The sequence below is a fragment of the Leptonychotes weddellii genome, chromosome 6 (genome assembly GCF_054177405.1).
Source record: "Leptonychotes weddellii isolate Sample4059 chromosome 6, ASM5417740v2, whole genome shotgun sequence".
Taxonomy (NCBI): Eukaryota; Metazoa; Chordata; class Mammalia; order Carnivora; family Phocidae; genus Leptonychotes; species Leptonychotes weddellii.
Genome location: NC_138374.1, coordinates 96,780,832 through 96,799,350, shown reverse-complemented (window position 1 = coordinate 96,799,350; position 18,519 = coordinate 96,780,832). Strand labels below are relative to the sequence as shown.

Genomic DNA, 18,519 nt, shown 5'->3' with positions numbered 1-18,519 from the left:
TCTGTCTTCCTTCTCCCACCCTCCTCTACTTCCTGCAATTCAGTTCTCCTTTGTTGACTTGGTGTTTCTATTAACAAATTCTCCTATTCACAAGACTTTTAGCAAAATCTGTGACTCTAATTAGTCACCAAATCTAAACTCATGGAGTACTTATTTTTTATACCATATATCTATAAATTTGTGAATTATATTCTGTGATTTATCATTATCAGTAAATTAGTTTTTCCTTTCTCTCCTGAAGTTCACACTCTCTAGATAGAGACCACCCTTAATTTTTTTAAATAACCTCCATTAGAAAGGTCTCAATATTTGTTAATTTGTCCTCATTATTTTAATGCTTTTTAAGGTATCAGAACAAGAGGGGCACCTGGGTGGCTCAGTCAGTTAAGCGTCCGACTCTTGATTTTGTCTCAGGTCATGAGATGGGTTGTGAGATCGAGCCCTGCATTGGGCTCCATGCTGACCATGGAGTCTGCTTAAGATTCTCTCTCTCCCTCTGCTCCTCCTTCTCTTTCTCTCTCTCTCCCTAAAAAAAAAAAAAAAAAAAAAAAAAAGGAAAAAGAAAGAAAAAAGATATGGAAAAATAGTGAGATAATTTTGGATAGAAGATTATAAAAAATATTATTTTTGCCCTCAGTTTCCTAGCAATTATTATTCCCAGAGAGCAATAATCGGCTGTTTTGAAAACATTTAGGCTGGGAATTTTTTTCTCCTTCTTTTTCTCATTTTAAAACCTATTTATGAAGGTAAATATATGTAGTTTTGTCTACTTCCATGAAAAATCCCTTCTCAAAAATGAAACTTTATAGTAGCCTCATGGTGAAAAAAGTTATTTGCCCTGCTCTGTAGGCTCACATTTTTATAAAGCACTGCTTATTTCCGTAGAATGAAGATGCTGGTGATTATACATGCGTAGCGACCAATGATGCTGGGGTGGTGGAGCGCAGCATGAGTCTGACTCTGCAGAGTAAGCTGCTTTATTCAACTCTACGTGAACACCTGATTAGAGGAATGTTGCCTAATAAAGAATGTTCCTGTTTTTTTAACTTCATAGCAAGTATATTATCAGTAGCCTTCAGAGTGTGTGTAATTTAGTTTTCTGCTGCTGATAGAGCAATTTGTTATCAAGCATAAGATTGATACAGTTTTGAATATATATTTTTTCTATTTTATCTAACACATGCAGTTCAAGATTACGGTTGCTTGGCAGCAGAGCTTTCTTTTGGTTTGCAATATATTCAGCCAAGTACCCTTCACATAGTTTACCATGGTTCTGGTAATGTGCTTACAAAAATGTCATTTTGTGGCACTTTAAAATGTATATTAAAAGTATGGTGGTTAACATAACATAATAATAAAAAAAATTGAAGAAAAGAAGTAAAGACTAATATAAATGAATTCAAAAGTGCTCTAGGTTGATTGCTATCAATCTTCCATGAAATAATTATATATTCTGGGCAGGACTATCGTGCTCATCATGAAGCCCTTCAGTATCAGCCATCAGAAGGACAGTCTCCAGAACCACTTCAGGATTGACCTGAGGATAGCATCATTGGGTTGAGAATTTAAGTGAAAAACTTATTTTGTGACTAGGCTCAGTATTTAATGGGATAAATTTATGTTTTCTTCATTCACTTTTGAGAGATGCTCTAGGCTAGCATTTACTAACAGTTATTTGCTAAACTACTATTATCTAAGACTTTAACTTTTAATAAATAAAACTGTATATATTTAAACTGTACAAAGTGAAAATTTTATATATATATATATACACACACACTGTGAAATGATTGCACCAATCAAGTTTATTAACACATCCATCACTTCACAGTTACCATTTTTTGGTTTTGATTGTTTTGGTGAGAACACTTAAAGGTCTACTCACTTTACAAATTTCAAGGATACAGTGCAGTATTATTTACAGTCACCATGCTATACCTTAGATCCTTAGAACTTATTCATCTTATAAGTGAAAGTTTGTATCCTTTGACCAACATCACCCATTTACCCCAATCTACTCTGTTTCTATGAATTCAGCTTTTTTTTCTTTTTTAGATTCCACATACAAGTGATATACCATACACTGTTTATCTCTGTCTAACTTAATTAGTTTACCATAATGCCCTCCAGGTCCATCCATGTAGTTGCACATGGCAGGATTTCCTTCTTTTTATTGCTAGATAACATTCCATTATACATATGTATACTCATTTTATTTATCCATTCATCCATCACCAGACACTTCGGTTGTTTTCATATCTTGCTATGACAGTGTTTTATTAAAGTACATATTTATCAAACAATAGCCTTGTGGGATGTTATTAGGAAAAAACTAGAGTTCCATGGTCAAACAAGTCTGAGAGAAAATTGATTAAACAAAGTTCATTCATTTATCAAATATATAAAGAGCCCCTACTATATGCCAAGCCCTGCTTTGTTGCCAGGTTTCTTTACTGCAGGTCTTTCCTGAAATGTTAATATGTTGATGTGTTATAACTCAGCAAGAGAAAGGTATAATATGCCATGTTTCCCAAATAAATGTTATTTCCACGAAACCTTCCTCCCCTCTTTGTTGGGTTAATGTGGGTAGGGTGTCACAATGATTAATCTCTCCTGGAAGAGTGTTCCACTGATCTGGTTTATGAAAGGCAGCATTAGATTAGCTTATTTATGTGTACTGACAATAAGTTGATTTAAGTAAATGAGGCATATAAAAACCAAAATATTTGTTTAAAATTAAAGTACCAGAAGGAATGTTTTCATTTAGATGAAGCATTCATATTTAACTGATCATTATGTGATTGGTAGAATTAATTCAACCATGAAAGATGTACATATGGAATTTTATTGTTGAATTAATTTATAGGCTTATAGGAAATGTTCAAATATGGTATTGAAATTAAGACTCTGAGTTTTATTTGACACTTTCTTTGACCATAGTAGAAGGAGCACATGAGCTCATTTAGTCATTATGTTATCATTTAGTGTTGAATAATTAATCTGAGGCATTTAATTTATTCAGCAGCAGTTTATTGAACACATAATGTAATCTGAACACTGGGAGAGAAATAAAAGCCCCAGCCCTGAAAGCTCCTTGAGTAAAGTTAATATAAACATCAAGTAAGAAGGTATTGTGTAAGATGATGTGGACATATACATGAATAATGCATTAATGATACTGGGAGGTTCAAACCTCATGTGAAATAATTACTTCTGTAAAAGACAACATGTCAGTAAAACCTTTACATAAAATCCTGGCGTATTTTGTTTTATGTTCTATTATTCCAGATATACTTCTCCATCTAAAATAGAGCCATGACCCTGAATTATCTGATATTCATTACTTCTCATTGAGCAAATCATTCCACCATTCAGTTCAAGCCTACTACATCACAGCTTTCACCTTTCAAGAATATACAGGCTCCTCTTTGCTTACCTATTTAAATGTGAACTCCTCTGATTAAATGAATGTTTAAAACCTTATATTCTGCTGCTGTCCTAAGTGAATCATCCTTTCAAAGCTAAATCCATCTCCATGCTATTTCCTTCTCTCCAAGTAGACTCCCCTCTTCTATGTATAATCTTACCCATTTTTGAAAATCCAGTTCAAGCTTCTTCTTTTCCATGAAATCTCGTATTCTTTCTTGACACTGTAGACCAGTATAAACATTCTGCCAGTAGCTATATACAGCTACCTTGACATTTTTCTCCAACTTCACTTGAGCAGCTATGATCTACTATAGATACTGTCAACCTCTCCCCACTTCTTGAAGCTCCTTCCTTTGATTGCCAGGATACCATTCTCTCTTGATTTTCTTCCTACCTCACTGATCAGTTCTTAGGATCATTGTATGGGCTTGTCTTCTGTTCATCTCTTAAATAACAATGTTGTAATAGTTTCTGTCTTTGGCCCTCTCCCTCACATTTTAGAATCACTTCCAAAGCAATCTTATCCACTCATGAATGACTCACAGATCTATATTTCTAGCCCATATCTCTTCTGAGCTGCAGATAGGAATATTCTCTCATCATCTAGACATCTCTACATGAATGTCCCCACAGATACCTCAAGCTCAGTAGTTCCAAATGGATACAAATCATCATTCCTTACAACCTCCAAACAAATATGTTCTTCCTCCTATGTTCTACTGAACTGCCCAAACCACAGTATATTGTCCAAGCCAAATCCTGTAGTTGTCAGTTCCTCTCAATTCAATGACAAAATTCTGTTCTTTCTTTCTTAATGGTTCTTGAATATCTTCCTTTTCCTCTCCATTTTCAGTGAATGCCTCTGATCTCTTAAGTCACTATTGTTATGCTTCTGTATTACCACATATTTACCTATTCTGTACTAAATATTATTCTACCTATTCCATTACTAAATTCTGTAGCTATATTATAGAACAACTAAATAGTTATAGTCACTCACCTGTCTTATCAGTGGACTGTGAACTCCTTGAGACTAGAAGTTATATCTGTTATTTCTGAGCATCTAACACAATGCCTGGCAAATAGTAGGCTCTCGATACATGTTTATTGAATACATGAATGGTGACCAGTTATGAAAGAAAAAGTTAATAATGACTCTACCTCAAAAAGTGATGTAAGGGAAAGAAGTGAATGTTCACTATGTAAAACAGACAAAAACAATGATAACAACAATAGTACTAATAATATTATGTGCTTCCCCTGTCAAAGAGCTAGGCTTACATCATCTTAATGGAGTCTTAACAAGAATTCTCTGAAGGATACAAAGGCTCAGAGAGGTCCTAAGGAACAGAAGCAGAGTTGGAACCCAGAAAGTATGACTGTAGAGTCCATGCTATAGGCTAATATGCTTAGGAGTTTAAAATTTTGGACATTTAGTAAGTAAAACAGAGCTATGAAAAGTCTATCAATGGCCATTGCAACCTTAGTAGTTGAGAAACTACAGTGTTTTATAAACAAATCAACCTATTTTTTTTTCAAAATAATGTTACTCTATAATATTAATAAAAATGTTAATATAACTACAAAAACTAAGAAGCGCCATGTTCTTTTTTCTGTAGGTCCTCCTATTATCACTCTTGAGCCAGTAGAAACTGTTATTAATGCAGGTGACAAAGTCATATTGAATTGTCAGGCAACTGGAGAACCTCATCCGACCATTACATGGTCCCGTCAAGGGCACTCTGTCCCCTGGGATGACCGAGTTAATGTGTTGTCCAACAACTCATTACATATTGCTGCTGCTCAGAAAGAAGATACGTCTGAATATGAATGTGTTGCTCGAAACTTGATGGGTTCTGTCCTTGTCAGAGTGCCGGTCATAGTCCAGGGTGAGTGTGATCAGAGGGATACTTACATTAAATAGCACCAGGAGGTACTATTACCCTGGCTGGCTCAGTTGGAAGAGCATGTGACTCTTGATTTCAAGGCTGTGAGTTTGAGCCCCATGTTGGGTGTAGAGATTATTTAAAAAAATAAACTTTAAAAATAAATATATAGCACCTGGGGCAATCCAAATCATAAAAATTATTAAGCATCTTAGTCTAAGTCTCCTTTTACCCTTAAGATACTTCTAGATTGTGGAGCTAGAACAAAAATCACATAATTTGTAGACTGGAGGGAATAAAACAATACAGATTAGAGCAGTAAAATACCAAGCTCTAATAATTCAAAATCCCACACTGAAGTTTTGACTCAAAACTAAGTCAAATTTATTCTCAGAAATCCATGCATTTATTTTTCTTTAAAGAATGACATATCCAAAAGGTAAACAGTATTTGAACTTTTTGGTCTCTCACTCTTCTGGCAGCCATGTCCACATGAGTCAGGATTGGAGCTGAGAACACACTCTAGTTAACTATTTGAAATTCTTCTTTCCCATATGGATTTTAATTTTACCATCAAAGACAGCACCCATAAGCCGTTGCTCAGCAATTACAGATTCAGCTCTAGACCCAGTGCATAAATGAAATTCAATTTATGTTTTGTTGTTTACAAACAGAGAGACAAAAGTACAATGTTTTATTTGCAGTTCATGGTGGATATTCCCAGTGGTCTACATGGAGAGCCTGCAGTGTCACCTGTGGAAAAGGCATCCAAAAGAGAAGTCGTCTTTGCAACAACCCCTCTCCAGCCAATGGTGGGAAGCCTTGCCAAGGGTCAGATTCAGAAATGCGAAACTGTCAGCGTAAGCTGTGTCCAGGTACATCTCTTTATTCAACGGACAGGCACATGTTCAATAGATACTCATCTCTGTTCCCTAACTATGGATTGTCTCAGTGTTAATGCTTTAAATTGCAAAGTATCTGACAGTGTAATGTTTCACCTTTGTACAGTGGATGGTAGCTGGTCAGAATGGAGCCCTTGGGAAGAATGCACAAGGAGTTGTGGACGTGGCAACCGAACAAGGACCAGAACTTGCAATAATCCGTCAGCTCAATATGGTGGGCGGCCATGTGAAGGAAATGCAATAGAAATAATCATGTGCAACATTAGGCCCTGCCCAGGTGAGAATCCACTGATGAGCAAAACTTGGCTATTTTTAACTCCAGTAAAGAGGTTATAATTACCTTTTCTTCCTGTTGTAAAAAGGTATTGTAGCCTCTACCCTGGAATATATTTATGTGTTATTAATTCTGTCTCATTAATAAAGTTATGAAAGGTATGACATTAATCAATGTTAAGTAAAATCCCTGATTTAATTGAATACCTTTATGTTATACCAACTGTGGTGTATTTTTAATCATGTAGAGAAAACATAGTATTTACAAAATCATAGAATTTAAAAGTAATGAGGACCTTAACATCTAATACAGCCATTCATTTTCAGATAAGAAAAATGAAGTCTAGGGTATTTAAAGACTTTCCCAGAAACACACAATTAGAGAGGGCTGAGATAATAATAGCAACCATTCACTAAACACCTGTCATGTTGTAGGAACCATGCTAGGAGCTTTATGTACATGTTGTTTTTTACTTTATAAAACAACCCTAGTATTTTAGGGCTCTTTCAGATTAAAGTGACAGAAACCAAACCTAAATAAGCTTAAGTAGAAGATTCTACTTTCAGGTATGATTGAATTCAAGGATTTGGCCAGTGTTTTTACTAGCATGTTTTCCATCTCTCGTCTCTGCTTTCTTCTCTGGCTTTACTGTCCATTAAACTCTTTCCAAGCAGTGGAAAAAAATGACTGCTGGCAGCTACTGGCTCACAGGGGCCTTATAATCTAAGGCCTCAGAAAAAAAAGAGTCTTGCTCTCTCTCTCAGAATTCCTATCAACCTCTGAAAAGGAGCCCTGTTTGATTTTGTTTGGGTCTCATGCTCACCTCTGAACTCAGCTAAGTCCAGATACTTGGATAACTGGCTTGAGCTATCTACCTAGCATGTGTCAAGAGGGTCAGGCTCCTTGTTTGACAGCCAGAAAGAAACCATTTGGGATAGAAGTGTCTGGTCATTCATTAATTCATTCATTTATTCATTCATTTATCCAACAAATATTTATTGAGCACCCACTCTGTGCTCAAGTCATTGTTTTAACTGCTCCAGTTAGAATGGTAAATAGATAATATCATTCAGATATTTATAAGCCTACTGAACAAATACCAAGAGTTGCAGTGATAGAGCATACCTGGAGAGACACCTTAGCTGAGATGGTTTAAATGAAGGGAGTGGGGGGATGCAGACAAACCAAAATATAGTAGATGTTCACTACACTGGGTATTGCATCCTATTGTATAAATGAGGAAACCAAGATTCAGAAAATAGATGATAATTCACTAACGTTACATAGCTAGTAAAAAGTGAATCAAGGATTTGAATCCAGGTCTGTCCGATTCCTAAGCCTATTTGCTTAGATCCTGGGTATCTTGATTTGCAGTTCAGAACTTACATTGCATTAGTAAATATAAGTAAAATACTGTCATGAAATCTTAAAAAAATAAGCCAAAGCCAAAACTGTTTTAATCTTAAAGAATTAGAAAGCTGATTATAATAGCATAATATATCAAAGTCAAAAGAGCCAGAACACCTGATTATAGCAGTCTTTGTACAGATTGTCAGTTATGATACTGATATAATGAAAAGCAAAATGATATTTGTAGCTGTCCTAAAATAAAAGTCAGGTTTTTTTCTCTTCATGTTGAGTAACTATTGGTTTACTGATGTTTGCTCACTGTTCTACTGGCTTACTAATTTTGAGAATTTCTCTGGTTATTTCCCAGTCCTTAAATTAATTGAATTTAACTATTGTTTTGGCATAATGTCAGTGGTACCCTGAGACAAGCAAATGAAAACATGTATCTCTTTCCAGTTGAAAGTTTAGTGACATCATATTACTAGCTGGGCACAGACCATAGTGGGAGCATTTACACCTTTGGAAGCATTTACACCATGATGCTACAAATCAGTTTCTCTCTCTATTTCCTGAGAGGTGGTTGTTAAATTTATCATTATACCATTGCAAACTGAGCAGGTGGCCTAAGAAAGACTTTCTAATCTGGGGGTCTGTCAGATTCTTAGGGATAGAAGGGATTTTCTTTTTATACATTGTTGTAATCAACTTGCTAATATTTCATTGAGGATTTTTTCATCTATGTTCATGAGAGAAATTGACCCATAGTTTTCTTTTCTTGTAATGTCTTTGTCTGGTTTTGGTATTAGGGAAATGCTGACCTCATAGAATAAGTTAGAATATAATCCTTCTGCTTCTGTCCTCTGAAAGAGGTAGTAAAGAATTGGTATAATTTCTTCCTTAAATGTTTGGGAAAATTCAGCGGTGAACCCATTAGAACAGTGCTTTCTGTTTTGGAAAGTTATTAATTTTGATTCAGTTTCTTTAATAGATACAGGCCTATTCAGATGTCTATTTCTTCTTGTGCAAGTTTTGGCAAATTGTGTCTTTCAAGAAATTGGTCCATTTCATCTAGGTTATCAAATTTAAGTGTAGAGTAGTCATAGTATCACTTCATTAACCTTTTAATGTTCATAGGATCCATAGTAATGCCCCTCTTTCATTTCTGATACTAGTAATTTGTGTTTTCAGTCTCTCTTTTTCTTCCTCTGGCTAGATGCTTATTGACTTTATTGATAATTTCAAAGAGCCACCGTTTGGTTTCATTGATTTTATCTAGATTTCCTTTTGTCAATTTCACTGATTTCTGCTCTAATTTTTTTTTTCTTCTGCCTTCTTTGGAATTAACTTTCTCTTCTTCTAGTTTCCTGAGGTGGAAACTTAGATGATTGATTTATACCTTTCTTTCCTAATATATGCATTCAATGCTATAAATTTCCCTCCTAGCACTGCTTTTGCTGCATCCCACAAATTTTGATAAGTTGTGCTTTCATCACCATTTAGTTCAAAATATTTTTAATTTCTCTTGAGATTTCTTCTTTGACCTATGTATCATTTTGAAATGTGTTGTTTAATCTCCACATATATGAGGGTTTTCCAGTTATCTTTCTGTTATTGATTCTCTTAATTCTACTGTGGTCTGACAGCAGATATTATATGATTTCTATTCTTTTAAATTTGTTAAAGATGTATTTTATACCCAGAATATGTCTTGTCTGGGTAAATGTTGCTGGTGAGCTTGAGAAGAATGTGTATTCTGCTGTTGTTGGATGGTATAGCCTGTAAATGTTTAATTATATCCATTTGATCAATGGTAATGTTGAATTCAACTATTTCCTTACTGGTTTTCTGCCTGCTACATCTGTGCATTTGTGATAGAGAGGTGTCAGAGTCTCCAACTATGATAGTGGATTCATCTGGTTTTTTCTGTTTTTGTTTTTGTTTTTGGTAATTCTGTTAATTTTTGCTTCACAGAGTTTGACTCTTTTTAGTAAAAATTTATTCTTAATACTGTCAAAATTACAGAAAACTTGCAAGAATAGTATAGTACAATAGTAAGATTCTTGCTTAGGTCCAGAGTCCCTGTACCTAAGCACCATGCTCTATTGCTTTTCCAGAATCAGAACTGCAACTTAGTGTAGCACAAATTCATCTATTATAATTTGGATTTTTCTTACATACTAATTCCTCCATAGCTGTTTTCTTTTGTATTATTTATATACCACAATGTTTTATACTTTATCTGGTTTATATTATCATTCTAAATTTTTTCTTTTCATTTCATTCATATAAAAGAAACATTTTAACTCTGCCACATATTATGTCATTAAATTAAATTCTGGTTGGGGTGTTCTGTACTGATTTAAAAAAAATAAAAGGTCTTCAGACAAACACCTCTACTTATATGTAATAGAAACTTCACAGATAATAAATGAATAAGCATCACCCATTTGTAATCCTCCAATAAAAAAAAATGCATCAGTGGCTTTTTGTTAACCAACAGCCTTGAAAATTGGGCATATTAAAATAATTGGAATAGCTAAATTTTTTCAATCACACAGTCCATACATCAGTAATCCAAGTTAATAAAGAAGTAGTTTTGAGTAATATCTGCCTTATATTTAAAGGCTTTGTTGTTTCTTTTTTTCTTTTCTTTTTTTTTAGGGTTAGTCAAATACTTTTTAGTCCAAATTCTTAACAGCTAAAATACATGTGTGTGATTATGCTTGTCTGTGTCTACTAAGTACACGGATATGTAATAAACTCAACTAGAAAATAGTTAATTGAAAGAAAATCTAAGGTGTGTTTTAAACTATATTCTAAACAAAGCAGGCAAATGATAATTTAATGTCATTACTTGGTTTTCAACTAATTCTTTTGGTGTCTGATAGGTTGTGTTAAGAGAATATTTAGACACTGACCTTAAGGCCCTATTTTGGTTCATATCTTGGTTCAACTGGGTGACCACAAAAACATATTTTATGAGCCCTATTTCTAGAAAATTACCCTTAAAACAAAAATATCACTTGATACTGACTTATACATGAGAGAAACCATAATGTTGATTCTTAGCCCATGCACCTGGTAGGAAACACAAGGTTGTTTCAGTCTTGCGGTTAGATGGTATAATATATTAGTTACCAAAAGGAAGGGCTTAATATCACTCCGTGGAAACTACTGGTCAAATTTTTGGTGTTTAGGAAGCAGGTGAGTACGTTATTCAGAATTTTTAATTCATGAACATTATGTAATGGAGACAATTTTTTAAGGAGTTACAACTGTGCAAATCATCATGTTGTTGAAGGATCTAAGTGTATTTTTAAACATGAAGCTGAATCAGGCTTAAAGATGTGGTCTTGAGTCTAGAGTCCAAGTTATCATTATGAAAATGATTATATTCGTTATAATTGCATCTAGATCTGTTATACAGCCTTGCTCCTAAGCTTCTGGTTCCTTCCACTTTTTCCAGAGCATAAAGCACAAACAAATGCTTATCTAGGATTTTTTAAACTTAGATTGTATTTACATATGGTAGTTTGATTACATTCTATTTTAATAAAATAGTCCCTTTGGATAATTGTAAGCATTCATTTTGGCATTAGGTAGCCTTCTGAATTTTCCTATAAACACTAATTCCCATGAAAATCTAACCAGAAGGAGAAAGGAAGAACATTATTTATGTTTCCTTTGGTTCAATTTCAGTTATTTTTGATTCCAGGCTAATTTAAATCATTACTGAGTTAATTTACTTATATAATTTTGTTTATTTAACAAATGTGGTTCTGTGCCTTGCAACTTGCAACTTGTCTCATGGCATATTTGTAGTTCATGGAGCATGGGGCACTTGGCAGCCTTGGAGTGCATGCAGCGAAAGTTGTGGTAAAGGTGCCCAGATAAGGACCAGACTGTGCAATAATCCACCACCATCATTTGATGGATCCTATTGTGATGGGGCAGAAACACAGATGCAAGTTTGTAATGAAAGACACTGTCCAGGTAAGAGAAATACAGTGTTTTTACCTGTAATAAATTGACATCTACCTCTTATCTGAGTAGCATGTCAGTAAGAATCAATGTCAATAAGAACATCACCCAACCTAACAATGCTCAGGGTATTGTAGTAACAGAGCACATATGTTTTTCCTTAATCCAGTTGATGGCAAGTGGGCAGCTTGGACCAGTTGGAGTACCTGTACTGTGTCCTGTGGAGGAGGTGCCAGACAGAGAACAAGGGAGTGCTCTGATCCTGTCCCCCTGTATGGAGGAAGCAGATGTGAAGGGAGTGATGTCCAGAGCGATTTTTGCAATAATGACCCTTGTCCAAGTGAGTGTTGGAAATAGTGAGTCAACATTATACTTTCTTAAAGTTTTGTTAGGCCTTAAGTCCTTAAAGTTATAATATACTGGCACACCTGGGTGGCTCAGTTGGTTAAGTGTCTGCCTTCAGCTCAGGTCATGATCCCAAGGTCCTGGGATCAAGTCCCAATGGGGCTCGCTGCTCAGTGGGGAATCTGCTTCTTCCTCTCCCTCTGCCCCTCCCCTCTGCTCATGTGCTTTTTCTCTCAAATAAAATCTTTAAAAATAAAAAAAAAATAAGAATTTTTAAAAAGTCATAATATACTGTTACTGGATTCATCTACCTTTGGTTTAGAATATCCAAGTGTTGTACAGTTGCTGCTGTGCCTGTATAATACCATAGATGTAACTGATTTATATAGGCAAGGGCTGTGTCCTATTTCATTTCCTCTCTAGGACAGGCTGCAGAATGCAAGGACAAGGGCACTCTTACGGTGTTGATGATATCTTTACAGAGGCAAGTGGGTGGCTCTTTTCCTTAAATCAGTCACCAACCTAGATTTTAAGACCCTAACAGCATCTGAATCCACTGTATCTGGATTTTATAGTCTTGACTCATCAAGAGCAGAGATCTTGTCTCATTCATATCCTTCAGCTCCTGGAATACTGTAAGACTCAATAGGTGTATATTAAATGGAATTTCTCAATGACGGGAATGTATACCCCGTTTCTAGTCAGAATAACAGCTAAACCATCTGCCTTTGGAAGTTGCCTATTCACCGATTCGTATATTTCTTTTCAGTTCCTGGAGAGAGTCTTACCATACTCTTTGGATGAATGTCATTGTTTAGCACCTGTTCCAATGGTTCTCTGTTGTAGTTCATGGTAACTGGAGTCCTTGGAGTGGCTGGGGAATGTGCAGCCGGACATGCAACGGGGGGCAGATGCGGCGGTTCCGCACATGTGATAACCCTCATCCCTCCAACGGTGGAAGAGCTTGTGGGGGGCCAGACTCCCAGATCCAGAGGTGCAACACTGACATGTGTCCTGGTGAGCCCCCCGACTCCTGGCAGTAAAATAAGGAGAGCATTTCACTTAGTGCTCATTGTAGCTAGCCCCATCATTTCAGATCTTAAAATGAGAGTTGTATAGGTAGGGTCATCTGAACTGTAGATTTTAAAACCCATGGGTTAATATTGGCCATTCCATTCTTGTTCACAGTGGATGGAAGTTGGGGAAACTGGCATAATTGGGGCCAGTGCTCTGCCTCTTGCGGAGGAGGTGAAAAGACTCGAAAACGGCTGTGCAACAATCCAGTGCCATCTAAAAGCGGGCGCCCCTGTCCAGGAGATGCTACTCAGGTGTCCAGATGCAATATGCAAGCATGTCCAGGTAAGCAACTAAGTTAGACTTTGGCGGAACCATTGCTAATTTATCTACAGCCTTCCTGCAGATTAGAAAAGGATATCCCTCTGAGCCCACAAATTGCAAAATGGTGCCAACTCCAGAAGGAAGAATTAGGAAAAATGTATTTTTTTCCCCTTCAAGTTGGTCTACACCAAATCTTATGGCTGGATTTTAGCTGCTGTTCATCCCCATCCAGGCCCCCTTCTAAAAAGATATGGTCTGCACAGCTATAAATAGTAGTCCTAGGCTTGAGGAATACAAAGGTTTGGAAGACTGGAGAAAGCCAGGCTGAGATTCCAGGCTGAAAATGAGAGTGAGACAGAAACTGAATACTTAACAGAAATACACAGTTGGGGGCTATTTTTTCATGGATGGAAATATGGAGAACATGAATGTGGAAAGTAAAACAGGGGCCAGTTCAGTTCTAGGAAAAAGAGTAGGGGGAGTTCAGGTATGATAACCCAAGTCATACAACGTGGCTGGATATTGTAAATGATGTAAAATTTCAGAAGGTGGGACACCTGGGTGGCTCAGTTGGTTAAGCGTCCAACTCTTGATTTTGTCATGATCTCAGGGTTGTGAGATGGAGCCCCCATTGGGCTCTGCGCTCAGTATGGGGTCTGCTTGAGATTCTTTCTCCCTTTCCATCTATCCCTATCCCTGCTGGTATACACTTTGTCTCTTAAATAAATAAATAATCTTTAAAAAAATTCAGAAAGAATGAAACCAGAATTCTAAACCTATGGACCTTAGAAAGTTTTTTGGAATCCCAAGAAATGGTGGATGATATTAAGGTTGCTTGTCTCAGAGGACTTTCTAAGGACTATAAGAAAATTAAAAAGAACAGTTTCACATTGTTAAAGTACTAAGATACCACTGAACTTTCCAAAGCCTTAAGGGTGCTTTAGAAATAAAATGTCCCTGAAAATCAGAAAGGCTCATTTGGCAGTGAGAGGAGTTACATGAAGAGATTTATAGGAACTAGATAAGCTAAAAGGAAGAGTGTCTTATCAGTCAACTGTTCAATATATCTTGTCAACATATCAACTGATGACCAAGGATTTTGAGGTTCTAACATGTAGGCATGGTGACAGTTCTAGTTTTAATTGAGGCATTTTGTAGCTCCTGGGCCTTGTTACAGGTCACTGTCAAGGGGTATTGTTCATCTAAGGGGTATTACTCTGTCATGGATAAAAGGACCCCAGGAGCAGAAGGAAGTCCAAACAGGTGAACAATTTGGATTACAGAGTCTGGCAGAGAGTTTCAAGGATTCCAATTAGCTACCGAGAAGTAGGAGATATCTGTTGAGTGCTGGGACACAAGATCCTCTGGAGACTAAGGTCAAGGTCAAAATGGTCAAATGACCCAAATCAAATGACCCAGAGAACTAAATGAATTAGTGATCCTTCTATCCCTCTCTCCTGCTTAAGGCTAAAGATAAGAACCAAAATAGCCTCCAAGGTCCTGATTGGCCCTGCTGTCTACTTTCCTGTATCATCTTGCAGTATGGTTCCCACCACTCTCCACCCTTTGCTCCTTTTGGTTTCTCAAATATGGCAAGCCACCACCTCTCAAAAGGGTGACACATGCTATTTGCTCTACCCAGAAAGCCCTTGTCCCGCCTTCTCTGGCCTAGTTAACACCTAACTTTCTTCAGATCTCCACTCTATTTTTACTTTCTTCTCAGACTTCCCTAGGTAGTATATATCTCATACATTAGTACATTTCAATTTTACATTTGTTTGTGGAATTCTAATGAATGTCTGTCTCCCTCTTTCAGATATAAGTTCTATGAAGGCAGGCCTCATGCCTTTTTCTTTCTTATTATTATATCCTTGTATATTGTAACCTATGTATAAATGAACAAATGAATGTAATCCAGAACATGAAGGCTGAACCAATGTGAAAAAAAATGTATTCTGTCACAAATAATCAAAGTAATGCAAATTAAAATGGTAAAATACTATACTTACTGATTTTTCTGAAATTAAATACAATTGTATTTCTCCCTGGTATATAATATATAACAATATCTGAAACACCTAGTGACTTTTTAAAAATATATTCAGTTAAAAGTCATCAAGTAATGAATATTTATGAACTTCTCTATCAGCTTCTTCCCAGTATGTTTCCTTCTCTTGCTAAAGCATGCAGTTCACTTAAAAAGCATTCAGATCTGTATCTGTACCTCTGAAACAAATAATGCAATATATGTTAAGAAAAAAAAAAAAAAAGAAGATAGCAGGAGGGGAAGAATGAAGGGGGGAAAATCAGAGGGGGAGACGAACCATGAGAGACGATGGACCCTGAAAAACAAATTGAGGGTTCTAGAGGAGAGGAGGGTGGGAGGATGGGTTAGCGTGGTGATGGGTATTAAAGAGGGCACGTTCTGCATGGAGCACTGGGTGTTATGCACAAACAATGAATCATGGAGCACTACATCAAAAACTAATGATGTAAAGTATGGTGATTAACATAACAATAAAAAATTTTTAAAAACATTCATTAACCACCTATTCTGTGTCAGTAGCTAATAATTTTGTTGAACAATGGAAAGAAGGCATAAAATTACTGTAGAGATGCTTTTTTTAAAAATGTGTAGTTGTTTTCAACCTAATTGTATGAATTTTGCAGCACTGTTAAAACACCATTCTCAATTTTTTCTCAAGTTAACTATTTTCCAGTATATATAGGTATTAAAGAAAACTTGGTAAGCCTTCCACGTTTCCAATGGAAACACAAGACTGAATAATACGTATTAAATACTCCACACCTATGTTGACAGTGACCTGTAACAAGGCTCAGGAACTGTTTTGAGGTGACCCTCCTCACAAAGGAGACAGTAGATAAAGGAACATGGGTTTTGATGCCAAGCACATCTGTGTTCAGATCTTCATTCCACTACTTATGTCTCTGAACTTTATTTTCCTAGTCTGTAAACTGTGGCCATTTAAAATGACTTTATAGGACTTTTGACTGGATTAAAAGAGTTACCTCATATTAAGTGCTTAGTATGGTGCATGACATGCTCAATAAACTCTCATTATTATCATCATTTCATCACCATCAACAAACACCTTTATTTTGGCTTTGGGACTGGGTACTGATTGTATTCTTTGAATTGTGAAATAATGCCATGATATACATAGATTGGAAGGACCCTAGATTTATGTGGGAGGATGAGTGTTACGTGAAAGTAGAATGTTTTGAAAGCTTATTTATTTCACTCCTAAATTCAGATGTCATATGATATTTTAAATGTTTGAAGGAAGATTTGTAGCATCTTTGAACACTGGCCTTCTTTTCTCCCCTGTAACATTGATGAAATTGTTTCCTTATCCAAGAATGTTTTTTCTTCCCCCAATAGGTGGGCCCCAGCGAGCCAGAGGAAGTGTTATTGGAAATATTAATGATGTTGAATTTGGAATTGCTTTCCTTAATGCCACAGTAACAGATAGTCCTACCTTTGATACTAGAATAATACACGCCAAAATTACCAACATACCTCGCAGCCTTGGTAAGTCTCTTTGCTTATAAAAGTTGTTAATAGCCTCTTTTTTTTTAATTTATATGTTATTCTTCACTTATTTCTGCTTAAAACTTCTAGATGATGCTACTACTAAATGATCTGTATGATAGTCCTTAGTTCTATCCCAATGGTAAATTCTTAAAGACAGATGAGATTCTGATACTTATTTTGCTATTATTCATTATTTAGGATTCATCCTTGTAAGTAACAGGCCCTGAAGATAATAATAACAATGGATTGTATATCTTTCTTTGTCACCTTATTTATCCTTTCTTCTTTAGGTCCAGCAATGAGAAAAATAGTTTCTATTCTAAATCCCATTTATTGGACAACAGCAAAGGAAATAGGAGAAGCAGTCAATGGCTTTACCCTCACCAATGCAGTCTTCAAGAGAGAAACCCAGGTGGAATTTGCAACTGGTTAGTGTCAGCTGAACTAAATATTTTATTACTATAAAAAATACGATTGCCTTAAAAGTTGCTGCTTAAGAAAAATACGTTTATATATATTCCCCCAGAGAATAATTTTAAAGTTTTTGATGTAGTCTTATCACAAATGATACAAAAGCAATTTCATATTTCCCTGTAAACTTTTACTGACATGGATCTGTAAGAGGCCATGTGTTTTCAAACAGTATAGTGATTTTTTTATACCCCAAAAGTTTTTTCTCAACTTTTCTGTATCTTTTCTCTTTAAATCCTCAGAGAGGGTTTTAAAGGCCAAAACAGAGCAGGAAAATGAGTCATTGCTATTAAGTAAAGACTTTTGTCTATGAACCTGAGGTTCAATTAGGATACTCTATAGGGATTTTTTATCAAAAAGGTGGAAGTAAAAATAAGCAAATCTATGGGCTTTTCACTTTACTCTTAGTCTTAATGAATATGGATTAGCTATTCATGGCACTTTCCAAGTGCATACATATTTTTATTGACCTCCATTACAAGCCTCTTCAAAGGTGAACAGCCTCTATGGTAGTGCTCTGTAAGGAAGAAGGGCTGAGGAAGGGGCTTTAATCAGCCCAGAAGACAAGTCATCCGCTTACTAAGATGCCCCTTTGCTGCTTCTTGAAGCATCGGAAAGAACAAAGCCCTATAGCCAGACTTGTGGTTATTGCCAGTCCACCTGGTGAAGCTGTCTGTCTCTTCTCATACCCTGTTTTTGCAGAACTGTCTTGCTATTGCTTGTGAATTTAAAGTGTGGACTCTGGGTCACCTGGCTGGCTCAATCAGTAGAGCATGTGACTCTTGATCTCAGAGTCATGAGTTTAAGCCCCATATTGAACATGGAGCCCACTTAACAAATAAAATAATAATAAAATAAATAAAGTATAGAGCCTTCACATAACTATATGCCATGTTTTTGCCACAGAAAAAGAAGTTTTAGAACCTACCACTCAATAAGCCTACCTCATTCATTCAGGGACTAAGTGTGAATTTAATAATTTATGGT

At 36.0% G+C, this 18,519-nt stretch overlaps 1 protein-coding gene across 1 annotated transcript in view; it reads left to right on the top strand.

Moving 5' to 3' along the window:
* Positions 1-18,519, top strand: part of HMCN1 (hemicentin 1) — a 420,986-nt gene that overhangs the window by 371,202 nt on the left and 31,265 nt on the right. Inside the window, exons 81-90 of the mRNA XM_081823192.1 lie at positions 886-967; positions 5,049-5,318; positions 6,020-6,190; positions 6,324-6,494; positions 11,664-11,834; positions 11,992-12,162; positions 13,014-13,184; positions 13,356-13,526; positions 16,909-17,058; positions 17,352-17,489. Of these exons, the coding sequence (XP_081679318.1) occupies positions 886-967; positions 5,049-5,318; positions 6,020-6,190; positions 6,324-6,494; positions 11,664-11,834; positions 11,992-12,162; positions 13,014-13,184; positions 13,356-13,526; positions 16,909-17,058; positions 17,352-17,489 (1,666 nt within the window). The remainder of the gene's footprint in view (positions 1-885; positions 968-5,048; positions 5,319-6,019; positions 6,191-6,323; positions 6,495-11,663; positions 11,835-11,991; positions 12,163-13,013; positions 13,185-13,355; positions 13,527-16,908; positions 17,059-17,351; positions 17,490-18,519) is intronic.